Raw genomic sequence first — 22,561 nt, 5'->3', positions numbered from 1 at the left:
TCATGAAATCCAACATGGCGGCGCCCAGGAAATTTAAAAACCAAAATGAGCGATAATCAAATCCTGTTTTGAACTTCACTATGAAAAAAAGGCTAAGTGCAAAGTTTTTATTATGAACTTTAAAATTAGTTTTCATTCATATGCAAAGAAACTAACTTTCATATGAAAAGTTCTGCACTTAGCTTCGCTTTCACAATGAGGTTCACAGCAGCCTACCGATGTACGAGTGACCGCCAAGACTGGCAGCTGCCATCTAAGCAAATATCGAAGCTGTCTAAACAAGCCTCAAGCCAGTGCTGCAATATAGTTCCTTGCCACGAAAATACGTTACCAAAATCGGCAAATTCGGCGCACTAACTTGGTAACGACATTTGCAATTAAATAAAATATCGTGTGTAGCCAACATAATGCGAGTAAAAATTGTAAACAGGAAGTCCAGGGAAGCTTTCCATTCAGCCAAAATTTTCGGTTGGAAATTCAAGAAACTTTCCGTGTCTAAAGGAAAGGCTTATTTCCACCTGGGCGAAGAACCTCATTTTCAATCTCGTTGGTAGATCAAAACATGCACGTGATGGCGCAAAAAGACAACAAAATGGAAGTGGAATTTTGTTCAAATGGAACAGTTAAATTGGAGGAACTCCGAAGGTCATAGAGTTGTTCCCGAAAATTTCCGTTTGATCCGCGCGTTCCACTTGTATTTCAGCCGATTGAACCGGAAATTTTGGTTGAGAAACCTGTTTTTGATGTTAAAATAATTGTAGAAAAGTATATCGAACAAAGTTGAGTTGTCTAGCTACAGGACCGACAGTAATACACTCGGAAATTTGCGCTGAAGAAAATGTTCATTGCCACAGGTACTGACCTAACTTTTATACTTGCTGAAACAGGAATATAAATGAAGTGCTCTTTCAACTGAGCTATCAAGCCAACTGGGAGCTGGTCATTTTGTGAGTTCGTAATATACCCGTGAAGGATGAATAAATGAACGTAAATATATAAAACATATATTTGTTTACCGTTGGAAGAGCACTGCACCGGCATCGCAGAGGTCATGGGTTCGAATCCCATTCAAGGCTGAATTTTTTTCTGCCTTTCTTTTCGCAACTGCTTAAGTTGTGTACTAGCTGCGAGGATCTTTCTTCTATTTGATCTTTCATCGGCAGTTCAAAATACTGATATGTTTCAAATATTTACATTCATTTATTCATCCTTCACATGTATATTACGAACTCACAATATGACCAGCTCCCAGTTGGCTTGATAGCTCAGTTGGAAGACTCTGCACCGGCGTCGCAGAGGTCATGGGTATAAATCCCGTGTGAATGTGAAAAGTAATTACAGAGGACACGGCAGTACTTTGAATAACGCATAGAAGATTAAAAAGCCAAGTTTTAGTACCAAACCCTCACTAACGACTACACTTGTTAACCAAGGAAAAATTGCACTATTCAACTGTCCTAAATTAAAAGTACTTGAGGTGCGTAAATGTAGCAAATAAGTTTTCCGAAGTGTCAGTGAACGGCTCGGCCGCATAATTGGGTTATCACAGTTCACAAAGAAACTCACTTAGTGTTCGTAACTAAAAGGTTGAGCTATTCACACAACAATAACAATTTATTTAGAAAACAAAAGAATAAATGGTTTGTCCCGCAAATAGTTACAAAACTAATCGAGGCGGGACAAGATGAATACAGGAACACTTTAGAATACTAACGAGAAATTACAAATACAAACATGCAAAAACTTTACGTAGTAACAGATTTAAAGCATTTTACACTAGTGTACAAAATAAAAGCAATTAAATACTAAATGGAACAATTATTTAGTTAGTCCTCAGTACATTTTTAATTATCATAGGGATTCCAATATAGTCATCTTCTTTTTCCAGGACATCAAAAAGCAATTGGCGAAGTACCATTGTGAATGTTTTCTTCGGGAGGTCTGTTATATGAGATGGTATCTCATTCCACAGCTTTACACCAAGTCGAGAAAAAGAATGCTTTTGTATTTCTAATCTAGAGAATCCGGAGGTGGATGATCGTGTATAATATGAATGAATGCTGGACGTTTTCTTAAATAAGTGAACGTACGATGTTTAAGGGTGCATTATTGTTATTAATATCGTGCATTAAATTTGCTACAGACTCGTAATAAAAAAATTTATTGGTAAAGCGTTAGCATCAATAAAGAAGCCGGGAATTGCATGATCGCATCTGTCAACAAAATACATCATACGACGTGCTCTTTTTTGGAGAATTAAAATTTTGTTCGGGTAATTCTTTCATGCCTGGCACCAGGCAGCCAGAACATAGGTTAAATAAGGATGGATCAGTGATTGATAAATTTTTAAGAGTATTTGTCGAGGCACAAAATGTCGCAGCTTCGCAATTAGCCCAACGTTTTTGCTAATTTTAATGGCAATAACATCGATATGGTACTTTCAAGACGGATTTTTATCAATCAGAACACCGAGGTATTTAATATAAACTTTAGACTCAAGAGTAACATTTCTATTTTTCTCATTGTCAAAGATAAAAATTTTTGGCTGGTAAGCAAGTCGCTTTTGGTAAGAGTAAAATATTGCGAAATTTTGTTTTTTAATGTTGAGAGCCAGCTTATTGGCTGTCAACCAATCATGAAGTTTTTGTAATTCGGCAATAAGTGTGATTTCAAGGGCCTTCACATTTTTGTTAGCGTAAAGAATGTTAGCATCATCAGCAAAAACGTAAAACTTGAGTTTATCTGAGCATTTGTGGATATCATTAACATATAACAAAAAAAGCAATGGGCCAAGAACTGACCCTTGGGGAACTCCACAGCTGATGATGGCTTTGTTTGATATGTGTTGGCCAACCTGCGTAATTTGAGAGCGATTTTTTAGACATACACAGAGCGAAGCGGGATCGGTAAAAGCTCAAAGATAAACGACAAACTGACAAGTTGTTGATTAATGCTATTGAATGCTCCAGAAAACGCAATTACAGATCGGAACTCATTTCAAGAGTATTCATTTCAACGAAACTAATTTACTTCAAGCAACACTTCTAGAACCTCTAAGTTGATTAACCTTATTCAGGTCTACGAAGACAATTTAAAAATATTTCCTAGCATAGCTACTGTTGGCTTTGCTAATTATTTTCCCTTAGTAACAAGCATGATAAGGTTTTCGAGATCATTTGCACAGCTTGGTAAATTACTGAAAAGCTAAAACGGAAACTAAGGTTACCATTGCTCTTGCACGATATACGATATAGAACCAATAATAACACAACCTTAAGCCACAAAATATACTTGGATAGATATGAAATATTCCCTGTAAACTCAAATACAAGTACGATAAATATCGACCGAAATTTCCCTAACATACGCCTTCCCTTAAGAACTCGACGTCCACGTCGAGCAAATAAGTAAGACGCACTAACTTGTTGTCAAACGGCTAACGGAGTAATGATAATTACCCGGTGTCGACATGCTAAATATTGTTTATTTTATACGCACATAACGGTCCAAACATAATTTGTAACTCTAGATCGAGAAGGGCCAAAAGTACACAAATCAACCATTATTTGGGTTTTCCTTCCTAATAGTACTACTATTATTGTAATTTTCATGATACAACCAGATAATTTTCAAATTTTGTAAGTTTTTAATTTAGAAAAAGTTAAGAGGATTGCCGATGGCTGAACAGGTTTTCCATATTTCATTACATTCACTACAAAAATTCGAAGATAAAGGTCAATAAGAGTTGATGAGCAGATACTTCTTCATCACCTAAAGGCCATCAAGAAAAGAGCAGGCCCCGGTTGTTCAAAGAGCGGATAATTTTATTCACTGGTCGCTATGCGGCAATTAAATGTGTGCAAGAATTTGCCTATTGCCCTATAATTTATGCGTAGAGTAGAAGCTTATGTCTAATTTTAGTATGGGATTGTGCGGAAAATTTGCCAGAAGTGTTGTTTGGAGTACATTTGCACCGCTGGAAAGTGACTTATCCACTGGATAAAGTTGTCCGCCCTTTGAACAACTGGGGCCAGGACCAGAGATTTCTTCTCAGTGAGGTACGTAAGGGAAAATTTATGAGTAACGTTTAGCGTGTAATTTCCAATGCAGTTTAGCTCCCTTGCAGGAGAAATAGCAAAAAATAATAATAATAAATAAAAATCAGTGATAACCACACGCGCAAAAACTAATACTTTTAACTTTTTAAGATGAAAGGTCTAAATATCGGACAGAGTGCATGTTTTCTTATCTCCAGCTCGAACTGTATTCCACGCGATTAAATTAAAATGCGAAGGTAAACTGTTGTCTGTTAGAATCAAATCAGTAAAATTATTTGGAATTTGACACTAAAACGTTAGAGTCTCTGGGTTTAAGTTACTATTTAAATGAAGCCACTGAGCTGCACTTCCCTGTGGAGCTGTTTGTTTGTTTTTTTATTTCGGCAAATGGAAATTTGTTCTTTCTTTTTTCGTTGTAAAATCGGGCGCTTTTATTAAAACTGAAAGGGCCATTAAATTAACACAATGCGTACAAACTACTCCTGGTGATTACAACTTGTACCAAAACGGAACTACAAGGTGCAAAGACCTACGGAAAAGATCTTTTGAGAGGCAAGAAAAACGAAGAGAGGAATCCCACTTGATTTCAGTTTGAGGTGATTGCGCGCGACGGCTTCACCGACAATATACTAACAGTCACATTTTAAACAATCCCGTCAATGTATTTATTTTGAATTTCCATAGGGAGAGGAAGAAAGGGAACATGTCAACTTTCCTTGGCCTACTGACATGCTGTTACCTGCTGTCAATAATTGGGTTCACTCAAGCGTCAGGTAATTATAGATCACGGCTAGTGACCAAATTAAAACGGCACTCTTTTACAAACCAAATTAAAAAGCTTCCTTCGTTGGCCTACACAGAATTTTGTCACTGGGTACCTGTTTCTCGCTTTCTTCCCCAACTAAAGTCACAACGTACCTTCTGGCCCCTCTTATCCCTTCGGGATGTGCTTGTGATCGAGTTTTCTTATCCTACCCACAGCTTTATGCCCTACACTAGCAAGCTGATTTACTGGCTTGGACTCGGGCCCTATCTGGTACCTACTTAGTAGGGGCCGGGATAAAAAAAACTTATGAGCGAGAGGCACAGTGCGAACCGTGGGGTGTTTTGTTTGCCATTCACCTGATATACCTGAACACACGTTTGAAAGTTTTGATTTTTTGTTCGTTGATAACGAGCTCCAACTCAGCACAGTTGAAAATAAGTAACAAAAGAGGTTTCTTGTAAGAGATGATTTAGACTTTAAGCTAAACTCTGTTCGCTCCGATGATAATGGGCGTTTTATTATAATTGAAGCTGAAGTTCAAGGTTGTTCGTTCTTGTTTGTAAATAGGTACGTGCTCCGAATAGTGTGCAAGACCAATGTTGTTTCTACGATAATTTGAATAAGAATATTGAAAAGAATATAATCGAAAAGGATAATAGGATAATCCTTGGAGGTGATAAACCCGGTCTGGGACTGCTCTGGCGAGAATCAGTCAAAGAAAGCTTCAGCTAAATTCATTGAAGATCTATGCCTGGATTTTGATTTAATAGATATTTGGCAAATAAGAAACCCGGAGATCAAACGTTTTACTTGGAGACGAAAGAAACCTCTTATCCAGAGAAGACTCGATTTTTGGTTAATAAGCGATGTTTGTCAAGAAGATATTGAAAATCCGATATCATATCCTCGATAAACTCCGATCATTCGGCCATTATTTTGCAATTTAGTAGCACTGGTAAACAAAAATACGGCCCGTCGTTTTGGAAATTGAACGCTAGTCTTGCTGACGATTAATGAACTATGCAGCATTATTAACTAAAAGTCTACCAGCGTGGCTAGCCGAATTCAGTGCAGTTACTGATAAGAGGGTCTTGTGGGACTTAATTAAATACAGAATTATACAATTTCCCATAAAATATAACAAAGAAAAAGCTCGTGAAAAAAGAGAAAGAGTCTCTAAGATCGAAAAAATGCTTCAGACTTGTGAGGAACAGTGTAGCAAATGCCCTTCTGATGAAAACTTTGAACAGCTTGAAAACCTCCAAATTGAATATGGTGATATATATGAAAGGCTGGCTAAAGGCGCGATAATTCGTTCGAAGGCTACTTGGTATGAAAAGGGAAAGAGAAGCAATAAATATTTTTTAAATCTTGAAACTTAGTAATAATAAAAGTAAAAGTTCAGTCTGGAAAATCTTCAATGGCGAAGGTGTGTTAATCGCAGACCCTCAAAAAGTGCAACAAGAAATTGAAAGATTCTACTCTTATCTCTGTAAAAGCGATACTCTTTCACCATCTGAGAATATGCTAAATTATTTTCTGAAAAATCCTGATGTGCCAAAACTCTCTCGAGTTGATGCTCAAGTCTGTGAAGGAAAACTAACAGTCTCTGAATGTTTTAAAGGTCTTCAGCTCTTTTAGACTAATAAATCTCCAGGGAATGATGGACTAACTGTAGAATTCTATAAAGCTTTTTGGCATGTCTTAGGCGAGTTTATGGTGGACAGTTTAAATGACTCTTTCTATCGTGGCGAATTATCCAATTCTCAAAAGGTCTCAGGATTAATCATGTTAAGTCTGAGGTGATGTAACTCGAGAACAGTGTGTGCTCGGCTCCTCTTTAAGAAATGACACCGAAAGTAAAAACCTTGAAATTTTAAAACACTCAGTAAAAATTTTGGGAGTTCACTTCACCTACGATTCGCGTGCCAAACAAAAGTTGAATTTTGATGAAATTGTTACCTCTATCAAACAGAAACTACACATCTGGAGATGGCGTGATCTTACGATATTTGGCCGAGTTCAAATTGTCAAGACATTCATAAGTCCTATTTTCTTGTATAGGGCGAGTATGGTATGTTGCGATCTAGAATTTGTAAAGGAGGTGAATGAAATTATTTTCGATTTCATTTGGAAGGGTAAAGACAAAGTTAAGCGTTCTGTTCTTGTCGGCGATATTGAGGATGGTGGACTTAAGGCTCCTCATTTGAATTCCATGATTGAGACACAGAGAATTATGTGCTGTAAGAAATTAGCCAGTGACGAACCAAGTAGCTGGAAGATTATTCTATTACATTACTTAACTGAACCAGTTGGTGGTAAATTTATACTTTGCTGCAATTTCGATGTTAAAAGGTTAGCGATGATAAGTTCCACCTTTCTACGAGGATTGCTTAAGGAACTTCGCAAAATGCTTTGTGGAAAATAATCAATGCGGATAAATCACTGATAACAAAATGAAATTCTCCAAATTAGTCTTTGGAATAATAAACTTATTCGCATCGACGACAAAACCTGTATTTTATAAAATATTGGCGGAAAAGGAGACCTCATTTCTGAAAACAATGAGTTAATAACTAAATGTAATTTAAGAGAGCTGAACCTTACTCCTTTGGATCAATTTAGACTTATTTCTTTGTTAAACGCCCTCCCGAGCCAATGGCGAGATTCCTTAAATAGACCTTATTACTCTGTTAAAAATGCATTTAATTTGCAGGAGCTTTATGCTTAAACGGGCAAAACACCTCGATCAATAAAGCTGCGTCAAAAACTATTTATAAGGAACTCAGAAACAGAGTTATCACCATACCTTCCGCTCAAGAGAAATACAGGAGTTCTTTTATAAATGATACCCTTGATTGGCCAGAAATCTATAGCTTGCCGCATCGTGCCATCTCGGACACAAAGATGCGTGAATTTCAATTCAAACTGATAAACAAATACCCAGTGACAAATGCCTTTTTGTATAAAATTGGTGTTGTGTCTTCTCCAGTGTGTTCTTTCTGTGTAAAGGAGAACGAATTCCTAGAACATATCTTAATCTATTGCCGGCAATTATACCAAAGAATTTTGGGCAGAAATTATTTTAATAACTTTTAATATTTTAAAGAGCAAAGCCACTTTTTCTTTAAATGTAAATATAACTAACCTCAACAACAAAGAAATTATGCTTGGAATGCCAAATTGCGAAGACTTATTTGTCAATCATGTATTACTAATCGCTAAACAATATTTGTATTCTTGTCGTTGCAGAAAAACGTTTCCTATATTTAAAGTTCTTATGTCTAGATTAAGGAAGATTCAAAATCTTGAATTAGTTATTGCAACGTCAAAAAAAAAAAGGTTATCGCTTCATACAGCGAAATGGGGCAAATTTGACTTATAGCTTATGCACCGAGATACTGCTACGTTTTATATTATCACTGCCGGCTATTTAGATCTGAAAACATAAAGGTCAGTCGTATGTTGTATTGTCATGAATATGTAGGTGTGTGTCTTGTACACGTGTCTACAGTAAAACCTCTAGCATAATAGTTTCCAGACATTTGCAATAAAGAGAAAGCATCTTAAATAAAGAGTTTCATTTTTACTTCCTTACAGTAAATCCTCCTTGTCGTCATGATGAACTCTTTGACTTCGAGAATCCAGATCAAAAGGACTGCTTTAAGGTTATCCCACCAGCCCCCAAGTCTTTGTCACTGTCCAGCAAACCCACGACAGTCAAGCATTTAAAAAACTCGCTCAGATGGAATGCCATTGGTCCCTCAAAGCTGCAGCTAAAATCTCCAGTATTCACAATTCCTCATAACTGGCTTCCCCAAGGAGGAGTCAAAGTATGGTTCTACAAGGAAGACTCCTCACCAGGAAAAACATTAGACGTAGAATTTAAACATTCCACCAGCCTTGTTGGAAAGTTTCAAGCGAACCTTGATTTTCAAGGATGGAGAGGAATTTGGGTTAAATTTACAGAATGTAACGTTAAAGGTAAGAACATCTGTAACAAGTCTGTTGTAATCGATGAAGTTCACTTTGTCCTAAGTGATGCGAATACTGTCTACATGGACTTGCTCGGGTTTGAGAAAGGCTTTGGAAAACAGTCACGGGACAAAATAGTTCCTCCCATTGGGGGCTTGGATCGGTATGACGCGAGTAAACATTGGCAGAGGACATACCACTGGAGTCAGCATCCCATTCCTAACCCACCCGCAACAATTGATAAGAAAAAGGTGACGAGTTTGGAGCACATTGGAAGTCGACTTAAGAACTGGTACTGCGACGAGACAAAAACGTCTTCAAACTTCCCAAACGGTTCCGTTCTTGAAAAAAGGTGGAATTCCTTTTTGGAGAGTGCTGAAGAGGCACACGAACAATATGATGATCTAATTTTCGACGGAGGAAAAATCGTAGGACCTCCTTTGTTTTGCAGAGACTGTAGATATGGAAAAAAGTATTCTAACGCCGATAAGACGAGAAAGTTCGGTTTCATCATGGAAAAAATCCTTATTCCTTTGGCAGTGGAGTACTATTTAAGGTCTCGCGTTAACGAAGTGGAAGATGCTGCTGCGAAGCAACTCCCTGAACTCAACTCAAATGACAAAGACAAAAAGGAGGCTGCTTATATTGCTATTGCAGGTAAATATAAAGGAATGAAAAAGCTGCTTGAAAGCTATCTAAGGAACTGGCCAAAACCGCTTACAAAGGACCGACTAGAAACAGCGATAAAAACACTCAACCTCGACCGACTAAGCAAGATAAACAACCTTCTTGATTTTGTTAAAGATCAAGGATTTGCTGATGGCAGCGGCCTCGGTTCCTTGGACCATGAAATGAACAAGGATGGAGCTGGATTCATGCACACACTGTTTCTCCTAAATGATTCATTAAGCATTCCTTCCAACAAAAGCAGATTGCTGGATTTGATCAACACGGCGAAATGGTACAACGACTTTGGAGAGGTTTACCAAACGCCAGAATTCGAACTCAAAGGAACGACTGCTGACCGTATGAAAACAATTTTGTTATACAGGCTTATGATCGTGCTTGTGATGCCAAACGACGATGATGATGAAGTCAAAGCGAAGCTCCGGGATATGGAAGCTCTAGTCCGGTGGATGAACAACGCGTTGGAAGTGAATGAAGGACTTGGAGGAGTGATCAAGCCTGATTTTATAGGATATCACCACAAGGCATTTTATGGATCAAACTATGTTCCACAAGCGTTAGATACCGCCGCTTTCGTGCAGTACCTTCTTGGAGGAACTGAATTTGCTTTATCGACAACATCGGTCAGCAACATCAGACGAGCACTTGAGACACTGCGTGTAATAGCAGTCAAGTCTTCTACTCCAAACAGCGTTAACGGACGTTTCCCACACTACTTTAACAAGGTCCTTCTCAGGGCTGTTTTACAAGGTTATGCTTACATAAGCGTTTCCCATCCCCCCATTTTGCCTTCAACAGTACCAGTAGGAATACATGTGACCAATGTAACTGGACCAGAAATGTTTTTGCGGTTGTATGATGACCCAGATGCGGGCAAGTACCTAGAAAAGGGGAGACCAAACATAGCGGCCAAGTACTATTCAAACAGTTTGGGGTCTTTAGACATAATGGAGGCAGTGAGTATTTTGTGTTTGTACGACACTAAAGTGGTCACTCAGTGTACTGTTAAAGTATACTAAGGCTCACTATGGTTAAGGGAAGTATTCCAAAACTGTCTAAAATAGAGATTTAAGAGATTCATCACATGGAAAATACCTTTTACGCAATAGTTTACCTCATACAGACAGTTTTCATTTGTTTACAGCTCAATGGGCGAGTTTGAACTGATTGACAAAGGGAAAGGCTTGCTATTAAATAGGGGCTATTCAAAACAATTATACCCGGAAGCTCGTCTCTAGGTCACACTTGGCTAAAGACATGATAAGCTAACTTCATGCGCCTGTTAGCAAGTGTTTACAGAAGAGCCACCAGTTTTATGATTTAAATTGGACTCTACTGACCTCAGGTAAAACGTCAGGTAAGGCGTTTTCCCTGAAACGGACTGTTAGCTTTTTTCAACAGCGGAAAAATGACGACGTCTTTTTCCAGAAGTGGAGTCCAAATGTGGAAAGTAATAACCCCATTCACGCAAAATGCTTCGTAAAGCTAAGTTTAAAACCTGAATAAAAGAAATCCTTCTCGATATAATACAATTGTAAGACAACTACGTTTAAGTCCCGCTGCTAGCTGTGGAGCATGCAATTATTTTTGCCATTTCTTTACTTCAAATATACTTGTTATCGCTGTAGTTTCAAGTTCCGACCTATTGAATGTAAGGACGTCGGACATGTCTTAGGGATGGGATTAGCAGATTCCTTCCTTAGTACGGAAAGGAATCTTGGAATGTCATGGGAAATGGCCAGTTTCATAGACATATCACAACTAGTACTGGTTGACATTTGAATACCATCACTTTTGGGAATATAATCTCACTCTCTTTGTTTAAAGGTTAAATTGGTGGCTGAATCTCAAGGTATATCTGCTGAGCCCTCCCCTGAAGGCCACTGGTCCAAGAACTTCGCCGCCCTAACTGTCCATCGACGCAAGGACTGGGCAGTAACGGCCAAGGGATTTAACCGTTTTCACTGGGATTATGAAAATTCAGGGCACGAAAATTTTTACGGTATGTTTTCCAGCCATGGTGCTCTCCTGGTTGCCAACAGTGAATCACACCTTGAGGTTCATGACGTCGAAAGCGGATGGGACTGGGCCAAAGTTCCTGGAGCGACAACCATTGCCATTGGATCGCCGAAAGTAGACGACTTAAATATAGGCGGAGCAAGGTTTCACAACCCACGATCGCTGGCTGGAGGTGTTACGTTCAAGGGTACAAGGACCTTGGAAAACGGTCTCTTTGGCATGGACTTTGAACAACCAAATTATGATTTACATGACTGGCGAAATGATATCAAGTTGTATTTTAAGAAATCGGTTTTCTTCTTTGAAAACTTACTAGTTTGTTTAGGAAGTAACATTGAGGCTCAAGACACAAACGGAAAGGTCGTCCAGACAACTCTCTTCCAAGACAAGCTTCTGGACGGAGTAAGCACATCATTCATAAAGGTCGATGGGGTTCAAAAAAATCACTCTCCAATATTTCCAGCTGCAACACCGTCCTCGAGTAATAGTTACACAACCCTCACGGACACGAAGGGAAACTTTTACTACATACCAAGCCCCAGCAAATCAATGTTAAAAGTTCACGTAAAAGATCAGAAATCCAAGACGGATGATGGAGGAAACACAACGTCTTCCCGTTATGGTGCGGCATGGTTCGAGCATGGCGCCTTTCCCTCAAGTTATGAATACGCCGTTTTGATACCGACTAACACCTATCATCTAATATTAAATGACCTAACAACCGCCCAGGAAACAGCGGGAAATGAGGTTTATCAAGTTCTGCAGAAAGATGAAAGCGCCCACATAGTCCAATTTCTGATTTCACCCATGTCATGGTCCTCCCTCAGCCATCCTGTGACTGGTTATGTAATGTTTACAGCCGCCGGAGTGCTTCCACCTGAAGGCCCACTAGAGGTCGTCAGCGAAGGCAATTGTCTAATCATGGCCGAGGAAACTGATGATTCTGTTTTCCTTGGTATTAGTTCTCCTGACATAAATCTTCCCACAAAATGGGGTCCTCTAACTCAATCAGATGATGTGGGACAGGAGGAGTTGTATCATTCCTCAAGCAAAGAAAGGGAAATTGAGGTAACACTAAGGAAACCAGTGCTGGACAGCATCGTTAATGTCCAAACCCACGGGAAGCCAGATTACTACAAGCCCAATGTGTGGGTTCTGCCTGATGGCAAAACCGTTCGATTTTTGAATCTCAAAAACGGCTTCAGCGTTGAAGTGAAACTTAAGCTAAGGTAATACATCTTCGCAAAACAGTACTTAAAGCCGAACGGAACAAAGTGAACTGAAGTAACTCAATCGTCTCAAAATTCATGAAAATCATTTCAAACATTAATCGGAACAAAGCAAAACAGACACCTTAATTATTCATAACAATTACTCATACAGAATTTATCCGGAAGGAGTTAAGTATTTATTACACGTCCAATGATTACTCGGCAAGGTTAATATTCGATTCATTTTAAATTTTAGTGGTAATGGTCCGGCTAAAGGTCACGATACTATAGCTGCAGTTATCTGTTGTTACCTTCATGTTAAATCAAACACATCTAATGTTCAATAAATGAAAACAAAGAATGTCTTATTTTCTATGAAAAAATTACTGCACGCTTTCTAAAATTCAATGTTATACCATGACGATGTTGAAAAAATAAATCAACGCATATCAATCAACGTTGAAGTTATTTCTACATTACAACATTCACGCATTGATTGCACTTCTGGTGAAGAAGGGCTGAAGTCGCTGCAGGGTGAGAGCCACAGGACCGATTACTTAGACAAAGTCTAAGGAGGAGGAAGGGGGGGGGGGGGGGGAAGTTCCCTGCCCTTGGGAAGGCCTGATACTACTAACTTTAAGTTGACCTCAAAATCCTCAACTTCATTAACGCCTTTCAAAAGTTATTGAAATGCATGAAAACTCTGTTAAATGATTGCCCTTAATATACGAAGTAGTCAGGTCGTTTTCATCTGTTTATTTTGTTGTTTTTTTTATTAAAGGCAGTTGAATGTTTCAGTGCCAAGATTTCAAGAGGCACGGCACAAGACAATGTCTCGCAAAATTGATAATTTAGTACTTCAACTTTGTCAGCTTTCACTCTTGACACTGCGTACTATCATTCTTGGGATAACGTTTGTGTGGACTCTCACAGTACCGAGTGTTTTATTCATTTCTTCATATCCACTAGGACATGTGTCCGAACCATTAAACCATTACTATCTCAGGCAAAATAGGTGTTGGAGATCATCTTGAATGAGCCAGTGAAGAGGGAAACAGCCGTGTTTTGACGTAATATGTCAAAAACGAGGGCGAGTGCTTTATCACGGGTTCCAAATACCGAGAAACAGATGAAAGCACGAGGCCGCAGGCCGAGTGCTTTCATCTGTTTCGAGGTATTTGGAACCCGTGATAAAGCACGAAGCCCGAGTTTTTGACATGTCTTCTCAAATGAAACAATAAGAAATTAATCTCATTAAAATGCAAATGTTTGATCTCAGATGAAAAACATGTTTCATCTCAGATGAAAACCTGGTGGTGTTTCATCTGGTGTTTCATTGGGGTATCAAGATTCATCCACCTGACCGAAATGGAGGTCATTTATTGGCTTTTGACTGCATGAATTATTAATGAGTTTGAGAAATAATCATCAAGAACCTGGAATACGACAACAGAGAGGCGATTATACGAGAGGAAAAGGGGGATACTTTCTGAAGAAACTGTGGTGTTACGTCGGTGGGGAGAAAGAACAAATGTTTGGTTTTATCAACATAGTTTATCACTAAAGGTAAATTGGCCACCGTAAAGAGATTGGAGTGCTGACGTCGAAACGTCAGCACTCGAATCTCCCTACGTTGGGTAACTTACCTGGCTTCAGTTATCAACTCTGTTGATAAACCAAACATTCGCCCATGCGAGACCTGCTACGCGGGCAACGAGCGGACTACTATGCTTATGAAATGAGTAAACCATGCGAGTCAGTTTGTATGGCAAAGCAGTGTGCCTCGTGCGTCGCCAGGGTCAACGATTTGGTATCTGAGTTCTGTACATATACCATTACCACCATACTGTCATGGGTAAATCACTAAAAGAGCGCAAACTGCTAACGTAAATTTCTTGAACGGTCGAGTTCGGGTTCAAATCCAGGAAGGAGAATTTGTTCTTTCTTTGAGTTTGTTTTGTTTTGCTTTGACCATACTCTCCCGAAGTGGATAAATGTGTGTGCGAGTCGCTTTGAAAGGTCGAAAATTTCTCTGTTTCTTCAGGAGATTCGCTATTGGGCTTGCCTGCCTACATGTATATGAAAGACAGGCGTCAAGCGCGGGAAATTGTGTGTGACCGAGTCACGATTGGTTTTGGTTGAGAAGTGACGCGAGTTTTGCTCACCAATCACAGAGCGTTGTTGAGCAAAATCACGTTAAAATGCTGTAACATAGCTTAACACACGTGGTCATGACGAAGAGGCATCAAAATCTCACCTCTCTCTGAGTGCTTCCACGGTCAGTTGGGGAAAATTGTACTTAAACCCTGTTTCGTCAATCCTTGATCCATCTCTACACAAGTGGTTGTCATATAGAAGTTCCTGTTAACAAATGTTAATGAAATAATTTTAGATATTTTAATGGACGGAGATTTCCCATGACTAGACTAAACTACACTAAACGTAACTAAACAAGTAGTAACCGATGTGGGGCCTAACGAGAAATAAAATACTTTATCTGGGTGTCAGTATATTACTACATCAAATTCATTAGAGCGGTTTTCAACTAAGTACCGTAAAACCAAATTAAAGTAATAAACTACTGTGGCCAATCACAACGAATGTAAACGCCAAGCGCGAGAAAACGCGTGCGAGCAAGCCACGATTGGATTTCATTTTGATTCTCATTGGTTGAAGCAAGTGGAGTGAATTTTGCTATCCAATCACAGAGCGTAGTAAAGGAAAACCAAAGCAAACAAGAAATTACTTTCGCCACTCAATTGAAAAATGCTTTATAACGTTGGTTATAATTGGGGGAGGGGGTGAAGGTCGACCAATTGATGATCATGAGAACGATGACTGAGAATTTAGCATTAACATTAACTTTTCTTCCGATTGGCTATTTACATGTACATTGACGAATATACTGACGAAGAGTCAAACTCTAGTCTGCCTGGTAAGAATCCCAATAAGTGTTTAGAGGGGGCTTCAACTCAGCAACACAGTATTGCAAATCTAGCACCTTAGACAACTCCCCCATACTGCCTCACTAAGCCAACATGATGTGTTTTGACTTGTCGTTTGGTTGAGAGACAGGCTAAAGGTATCAATGGCAGAGCTGTCATTAAGGGCCGTAACCCATAACACCTGTTACGGGCTAAACACCATTGAAAGATCCTTCATGTTACGGGTTGCACGATCATTTCACTAGGAAAGCAACGAGATTGTCCAGGTACAGGTGAGAAGCTAAATGCAACATGAGTCTAAAAACTTAATGACAGCCCAACATGGGCTGAAACACAGTCAACAGCGCAGAAAAAAGGATTCACTGGAAATCAATGGCTTCAGACTCATGTTCCACTGGCAACCAACAAGTTGAAAGAACCTGGGCCCAGTTGTTCTAAGCTCGATTAAGCTAATCCTTGGTTAGCGTGAACTTTGATTCAAGTTTAATAACCACTTAATAAAGATTTTTCGAGAAGATTTTTGTCCTTCAGTTTTGACTTTACTTTGCCCTTGCTTAAAATTAGCTTTTTAAGACAATTTTAACAAGCGAAATGAAAATGTTGGTTAACTTTAAAATCGGGGATCAGCGTTAACTGATCAGCTTTCGAAGAATCGAGCCCAGATAACTTCTATCTACTTTCTTCTACATGATGCCAGCTTACCGTATCATTGCGAATCAGAATCCACCGAGTACTAGCTATTCACCGACTCAAACTAAGGTGTTGATTGCGCTACTTGACTTACCTAATCCAGATACGGACTGAGAGGGGTAGTCTGGATACATCTCTGTCACATGCTTCTTACCAAGGAGTTTGGCCATGTTGAGCTGAAAGTGAAACACTCCTCAATACACTCCTTGGAGACCTAGACGACAGCCTGAACGACCTTTCATTAACTGAGGGATGATGTTGTAGTGTTGTGACACTTGCGATTCAACCTTCAATTAGATCTTCTATTCGACGATCAGAAGGCACTAGATTTGCTGGTCTCTTTACCATATCGTTTAAAGCGATTGTTTATCTGCAATTCGCTCGAATGCAAATAAGTAATATTTACACGTAGTTTTCAAATGCGTAATTTTATGACTTTTAAGTGTCACACTTTGGCCATTTGAATACTGTATTTCCATGTTATGTAGAACTTATAACTCAGGAGTGTCGTGTTTTTCTTAAAATAAATTTCCTCACTGTTTTTATCTAGAACTTATAAGCGTTTTATTTAATCCCAAATAAATTTTTCAGTTCATTTACATTGTAAATTACTCAATTCTGGTAATCGTCTTCTAGGCTATTTTGAAATAAGAAAACTATCTAAACTACCGTAAATCCCATACTATAGGCTGATGTCCAATACAGTCTGAACTCTTACTGTGTACTGAGATGACTTAATTACCCGTGCCATGTTGGACAAAACAGTTCCGAAAAAGCCGTGCTGAATTCCAAAAATCTCACACACAAAGTTTCTGATACTTCCTTGAGCTGAGAGAATAACATATCATTTTTATATGAAAGTCATTTCAACAATTATGTATAACACTGAGTTCAATTTCTTTGAGGGACAACAAACATTTCCGTTGAAACCTGCAATGGGCCTCTACTTTTCTCTCGTGGGAAAAGTGACATATCTCGTTTTCAGTAAATAAAAGCACTGACTATAAGATATCACATCGGTTTCAAAATGAATATGTTAAATGAGGCGGCAGATTTTTCCCAGTGTTCTTAATATCAATCTAAAACATCAACTATTCCAAACGTTTCCACCTGTCGATAGAAACAAACATTTAGGTTGGATCTCAATGACTCCATCAACAACTGTTCCCTCAATACTACAACTTGTATGTAAGAACGTGACAAAAGCAGTAGGACTGGGAAGTAGTAATCAACAGAACTATACTTTCTTCTCTCATGGGTTTTGTTTGATTGTTCAGATTTTATTACAGCACTGCAAAACCTAATTATCAAATAAAGGTTTCAAATTTCATAGCTGAGGTACTTACGTAGATAAAAACGTGAAATAATACGGCTCAAGGTTTGAATAAAAAAGGCATTTTGCTATCATGGCGGCATGGTTTTGAATCAAAATTTGTAGTTTTGTAGATGTTTAATAGTTTAATTGTATTTCTATCATTTTGACGTGTGTGATATTTTTAGCATTTCTAGAATTTTTAATATTGTAATTAGGGCTTCCGTTGATAACAGTAATTTTGTTTTTATAATTACTGAAGGAATTACCCTGTTTTAAATCAAGGTATCTTCTTCTTGTAGTCGATTTTACGGGAGTTGTACAACTGCGTGGGAGGCTAGTTTTAAAACTGCATTTTCAGTACAAGAAGGAGTCGTCGACTGAACTGGAACTGTTTTTGTGTTTAGTGACACAATTTAAACAGCATCTTACTAGTGTTACTCTTGTCTGCCAAGTTGAACACATCTCCGCTGTTACCATGGCCTGTTAGGTGCCATACTGCACGGCAAACATCAGTAACATGAACAGTACTCATCTTTAGATCGATCCTTCGTCCACAGTAGCTAAATCCACAAAAGAAAGTTTTAAGTACTAAGAACACACCGAACATGCATAGTTTGTTAAATTTTAACTCTAGTGGTACTCATGTCAAACAACCAATAGGAAATGACTATATGATTTACCCAATTGGCTTCTTTTGTTTGCATATTTTATTAGTTCAAGCTTCTTATAGCCTTATTTCGCATAATATATTATATAATACGTTATATTGTCTGTAACCAGATTGGAGGATAATGCCCAAGGCTTAAAAATTGTCCAAAAAATGAACAGCTGGCCAAGAAGCAAAACTTTGCGGGCAACTGCGAAATTTTGAGCGCAATCTTTAAGCAAATTGCACTATCATCCGATATACCAGCAAACCAGAAAGGGATTTATTTATCTCATAACCCTCTGATTCATTCCTGAAATGAGCCTGCTTTACTGTGAAGAAGACAAAAACAGCCGGTGGCAGTCACAGTGTGACTGCAGCCAAATAAATGTAAGCTAGCTAGTTTACTAGATTTTATTTAAACTGCGATTGGATTAATACAACAACTAAGAACTAAAAGTGTGACGTTTTTTCTTTGTTTTTCCAGTCAAAATAAATCAGGCGACTGTCATTGTCTGATAACTTTTGTCCAGTTTTGTACCATGTTACGTGTTTTATCCAATGAGAACGCACGGAAATCGGTGGGTTATAACCAGGTATATTAGTGATAGCAGGTGTAAGAATTGGGCTTCTTGAACATTCACAAGAGCATCTGGCCACTTGTAATTCTTACTTTTTTAATTCCTGTTATAAATTAAAATAGTTTTACACGCAAATTTTTTTTATTCCATCCTCCGCCGTTTCAGAACACAGCAATGTGACGGGCCACTGTCCACTCTGGGATGAGGTTAAGTTTATTGACCGAGACCCACATTGGTACACCCTTAGTGTTAAACTGAGGCTATTCACATAAGACTTCACCCTGACAACATCAACAGGGATAATGAAATTGAAATTCCACAAAAGTGGATGCCCGCGATCAAACAACACAGCAGCTGATCGGTACCAAGGTGGACTGCTGAGGAAACAATTTCTAGTCTGAACGACAAGGATTGAAATCCTCCAATCAACAACAGCTTAAGAGAGGATCAGAACACAACAATCAACACCAACCAAGGTGCTACTTATACCGTTAAGCAATCAGTCGACACCATCGCCTGATGAAGACCAGCAGTATAGCGGTCGAAACGTCGCGATGCACATCTGTGTGACTCAATCGTGAGACAAACGAAATAACTCAGCTATCAAAATGTTTTATCGTTAATAAATCATAATTATAGACAGTTCTTACCTTCAGGTTTTCTCCCATTTGCTTGTAGACAGCTCCAATTATTAACCTTGGGGCTAAATAAATGTGAAGATGCAGACTGAGATCAGTAGAAGGAAAGCTTGCAGATCATTTTTTAAGAAGAATTCACTTGATTATTACAATCATGAAAAAATAAATCCAAAAATGGTGCAATAACTTACTTAGACCCTGCCTGTCAGCTATTCCATAAATTATTGATGGTCTGACAATGATATAATTTAATCTGAAAAAAGACAAAAAAAAAAACAACGCCAGTCAAAAAGGAAACTCATGTCTGTTAATTCTACTGTCGTTTCATAAAAGAGAAAATGTATTATTACTAATTATTAAAAAAATGTTATTCGGAGATGTCAAACACTGAATTTCATACCCATCAAGTTTAGCCAATTCCTCCTCAACCATTAACTTGTACTTTGCAATCTGGGTCCAAGGTGATGTTTTGTTGTTTTCATCACTTACATCCTACCACAAGAACATTGATCTGATCTTATCCTTCAATTAAATAGTTATTATAATAACTTTGTCTTCATTTTTCCTTAAATGTGGAAGGAGGTTGGACACCTTAAGATGTTTACTTATCATAGTACTCTTTGACGTAACAGACTGGCACTGATTTAAAAACTATTAGCTGTCATTTAATAGCCCGGGTTCGAGGCTCACATGTTCTGATTTTAACTTTCTTCTTACGGGAATGTTTGAAATAAGTGTTAAGTTTGAAGTAAGTATAGAGAGATTAAGCATTGCGTTTACGGCAAACGGAAAACGCCAGGCTGAAATTTTCTCTTTGATGAAAAACAATGAAGTTTTTTTGGTTAAAGCTTATCTCCACCCAGTCGGCGACAGCTATCGAGCAAACACGAAAAAGAGAGAAATGAGTACGAGAAACACAAGTTTATGCATTTTAGGACAAATAGCGGCTTGACGGTTTCCCGTTTGGCGTTAGCCGTAAACGCGAAGCCGCTAAATCTCTCTATTGTGTAAGCGTGATAAGATGTCCAACCTCGAGTGTGCGCTCAGGCTGTATAAGCTGTAAACGGAAAATGTAAGCCAACTATAATTTGCCTCGTGCTGCAAGTTTCAACATTTTGTCAAAAGACTTTTTCAAAAGCTCGGGACTCTAGAAATACGTAAGCATTCCTTCTCCACAACGAGGAAAGAAATGCCATGTCATAGTAAAGGGTACTTCGCCGACTATCGCCTCTGGTGCAACAAAACGCTGACCATTGTGGGGCAAGCCGAATGACTATATTGACCAATGACGAATTAAAAAGAAAAACTTAAATGGTAACAAAAATCCGTATGATAGTCTCCTTTTTTTGTTGTTTTCTTAAGTTATTTAATCTACTTTTATTGACTTTTTGTCACTTCTATTCCACCTTAAAGGGAACCTCGTCTCTGACGACAAACTTTGACGTTATGAAAAGTAGAAATAACATTCAAGTGTGCTAAAAATATATACGATTATCGTCTATTTTCGCTTTTATCCACGCACGTCGCCATTTTTTGGATTTTGTGACGTCATACGGTTGCCGCTATTGTCACTGAGCGGAAGTTCTTTTATGTGAAACAATTGAACAACCGTACGACGTCATGAAATAAAACATGGCGGCGCCCAGGAAATTTAAAAACCAAAATGAGTGATAATAAAATCCTATTTTGTCCGACGCAAAAATATTATTTCCATGTTTTCCAACAACATGTATTATAAGATTGTAGCCTTTCCTCCCATAGGCCATTTTTTGAGTTGCTTTAAACCTCATTATGAAAGCGAGGCTAAGTGCAAAGTTTTTATTATGAAAATTATAATTAGTTTTCATTCATATGCAAACAAACTAATTTTCATATGAAAAGCTTTGCACTGAGCCTCGCTTTCATAATGAGGTTCACGGCAGCCTACTACTGACCGCCAAGATTGGCAGCTGCCATCTATGGGCCAGCCCATTTTAAGATGTAACTAAAAAATACTGAATTAAGTTGAAGTTGTTGACCACGAACGGATGTTAAAGCAAACGTCGGAGCTGTCTAAACAAGCCTGAAGATAGTGCTGCAATACAGTTGCTTGCCACGAAAATAAATCAGTTATAGAAATCGGCAAAGTCGGCACACTAACTTGGTAACAATATTTGCGAATAAAATATCGTGTGTAGCCAACATAACGCGAGTAAAAATTGTAACTAGGAAGTCCAGGGGCGCTGTCCATTCCATTCAAGAAACTTTCCGTGTCAAATTGAAAGGCTTATTGCCATAAGAGCGAAGAACCTCATTTTCAATCTCGTTAGTAGATCAAAACATGCACGTGCGGAGTGGCGCAAAAATGGAAATGGAAAGTTTGTGCAAATGAGGCAGTTAAAATGGAGGAGCTTACTTTCAATTAAACCTATTTTTGATATGGAAATAATTGTAGAAAAGTATATCGAACGAAGTTGAGTTATGGAGCTGTAGGACCGATGGTATACTCGGAAATTTACGCTGAAGAAAATGTTCATTGCCACAGGTAGTAAACGTACATACTTGCTGAAACAGGAATATAACCATGTCATAACGCGTTTTGCCGGCCGTTTTCTTACAAGGTTAGCATTTCTTAACTCTTATTTAGTTAGTAGATTAAGTGCATTTTTCAGCTAACTCGAAATAAGAATTGTAAATTGTAAACTTGCTAAACAGTATTTTTCTAGCTTTTTATGTTATTACCCGTCAGAACTCAAGAGAAGGTGATGAATAAATTAAAAGACCTGTCGAGATTATTCATTACCGTTTGCGAAAAAGGGTTTGTCCGTGAAAACTCAAAGTTTATCAGTCATTCCAGCTTAATTACTCTCTACAGATTTATGGTGTTGCTTAAGTTCAGCTCAATTATCTTTGTTCAGCACATTTTAAAATCCATCCTCTGATAAAATGAAAGAAACCCCTTTCTCGCTTGAGGCTTTTTTGTTAGAAAGCGTTCATGGTTAATTGTATCGAGCTGTTCCTTGTACAGAGATATCAGGAAAAATAATTGTA

General features: G+C 38.4%; 1 protein-coding gene across 1 annotated transcript; it reads left to right on the top strand.

Moving 5' to 3' along the window:
* The first annotated feature begins 6,014 nt into the window (after positions 1–6,014).
* Positions 6,015–15,080, top strand: LOC146467972 (uncharacterized). Its single transcript, XM_085125660.1, has 5 exons — positions 6,015–6,154; positions 6,889–7,067; positions 8,425–10,442; positions 11,314–13,810; positions 14,985–15,080. Exons 1-4 carry the CDS (start codon positions 6,015–6,017, stop codon positions 12,736–12,738), a joined length of 3,762 nt encoding a protein of 1,253 aa, XP_084981786.1. The 3' UTR covers positions 12,739–13,810; positions 14,985–15,080.
* The last annotated feature ends 7,481 nt before the right edge of the window (positions 15,081–22,561 follow it).

The sequence above is a fragment of the Pavona decussata genome, unplaced genomic scaffold, assembly GCF_977016875.1.
Source record: "Pavona decussata unplaced genomic scaffold, jaPavDecu1.1 SCAFFOLD_134, whole genome shotgun sequence".
Classification (NCBI taxonomy): domain Eukaryota; kingdom Metazoa; phylum Cnidaria; class Anthozoa; order Scleractinia; family Agariciidae; genus Pavona; species Pavona decussata.
This window is presented reverse-complemented; position numbering and strand designations above follow the sequence as displayed.

Excerpts from the sequence above, each read along its gene's own strand:
- LOC146467972 (XM_085125660.1), top strand. The coding sequence starts at position 6,015 with ATGCTTCAGACTTGTGAGGAACAGTGTAGCAAATGCCCTTCTGATGAA. Across the intron at positions 6,155-6,888 it reads ATTCGTTCGAAGGCTACTTG|GGCGAGTATGGTATGTTGCG; the intron begins GTATGAAAAGGG and ends TTTCTTGTATAG. Across the intron at positions 10,443-11,313 it reads CTTTAGACATAATGGAGGCA|GTTAAATTGGTGGCTGAATC; the intron begins GTGAGTATTTTG and ends CTTTGTTTAAAG.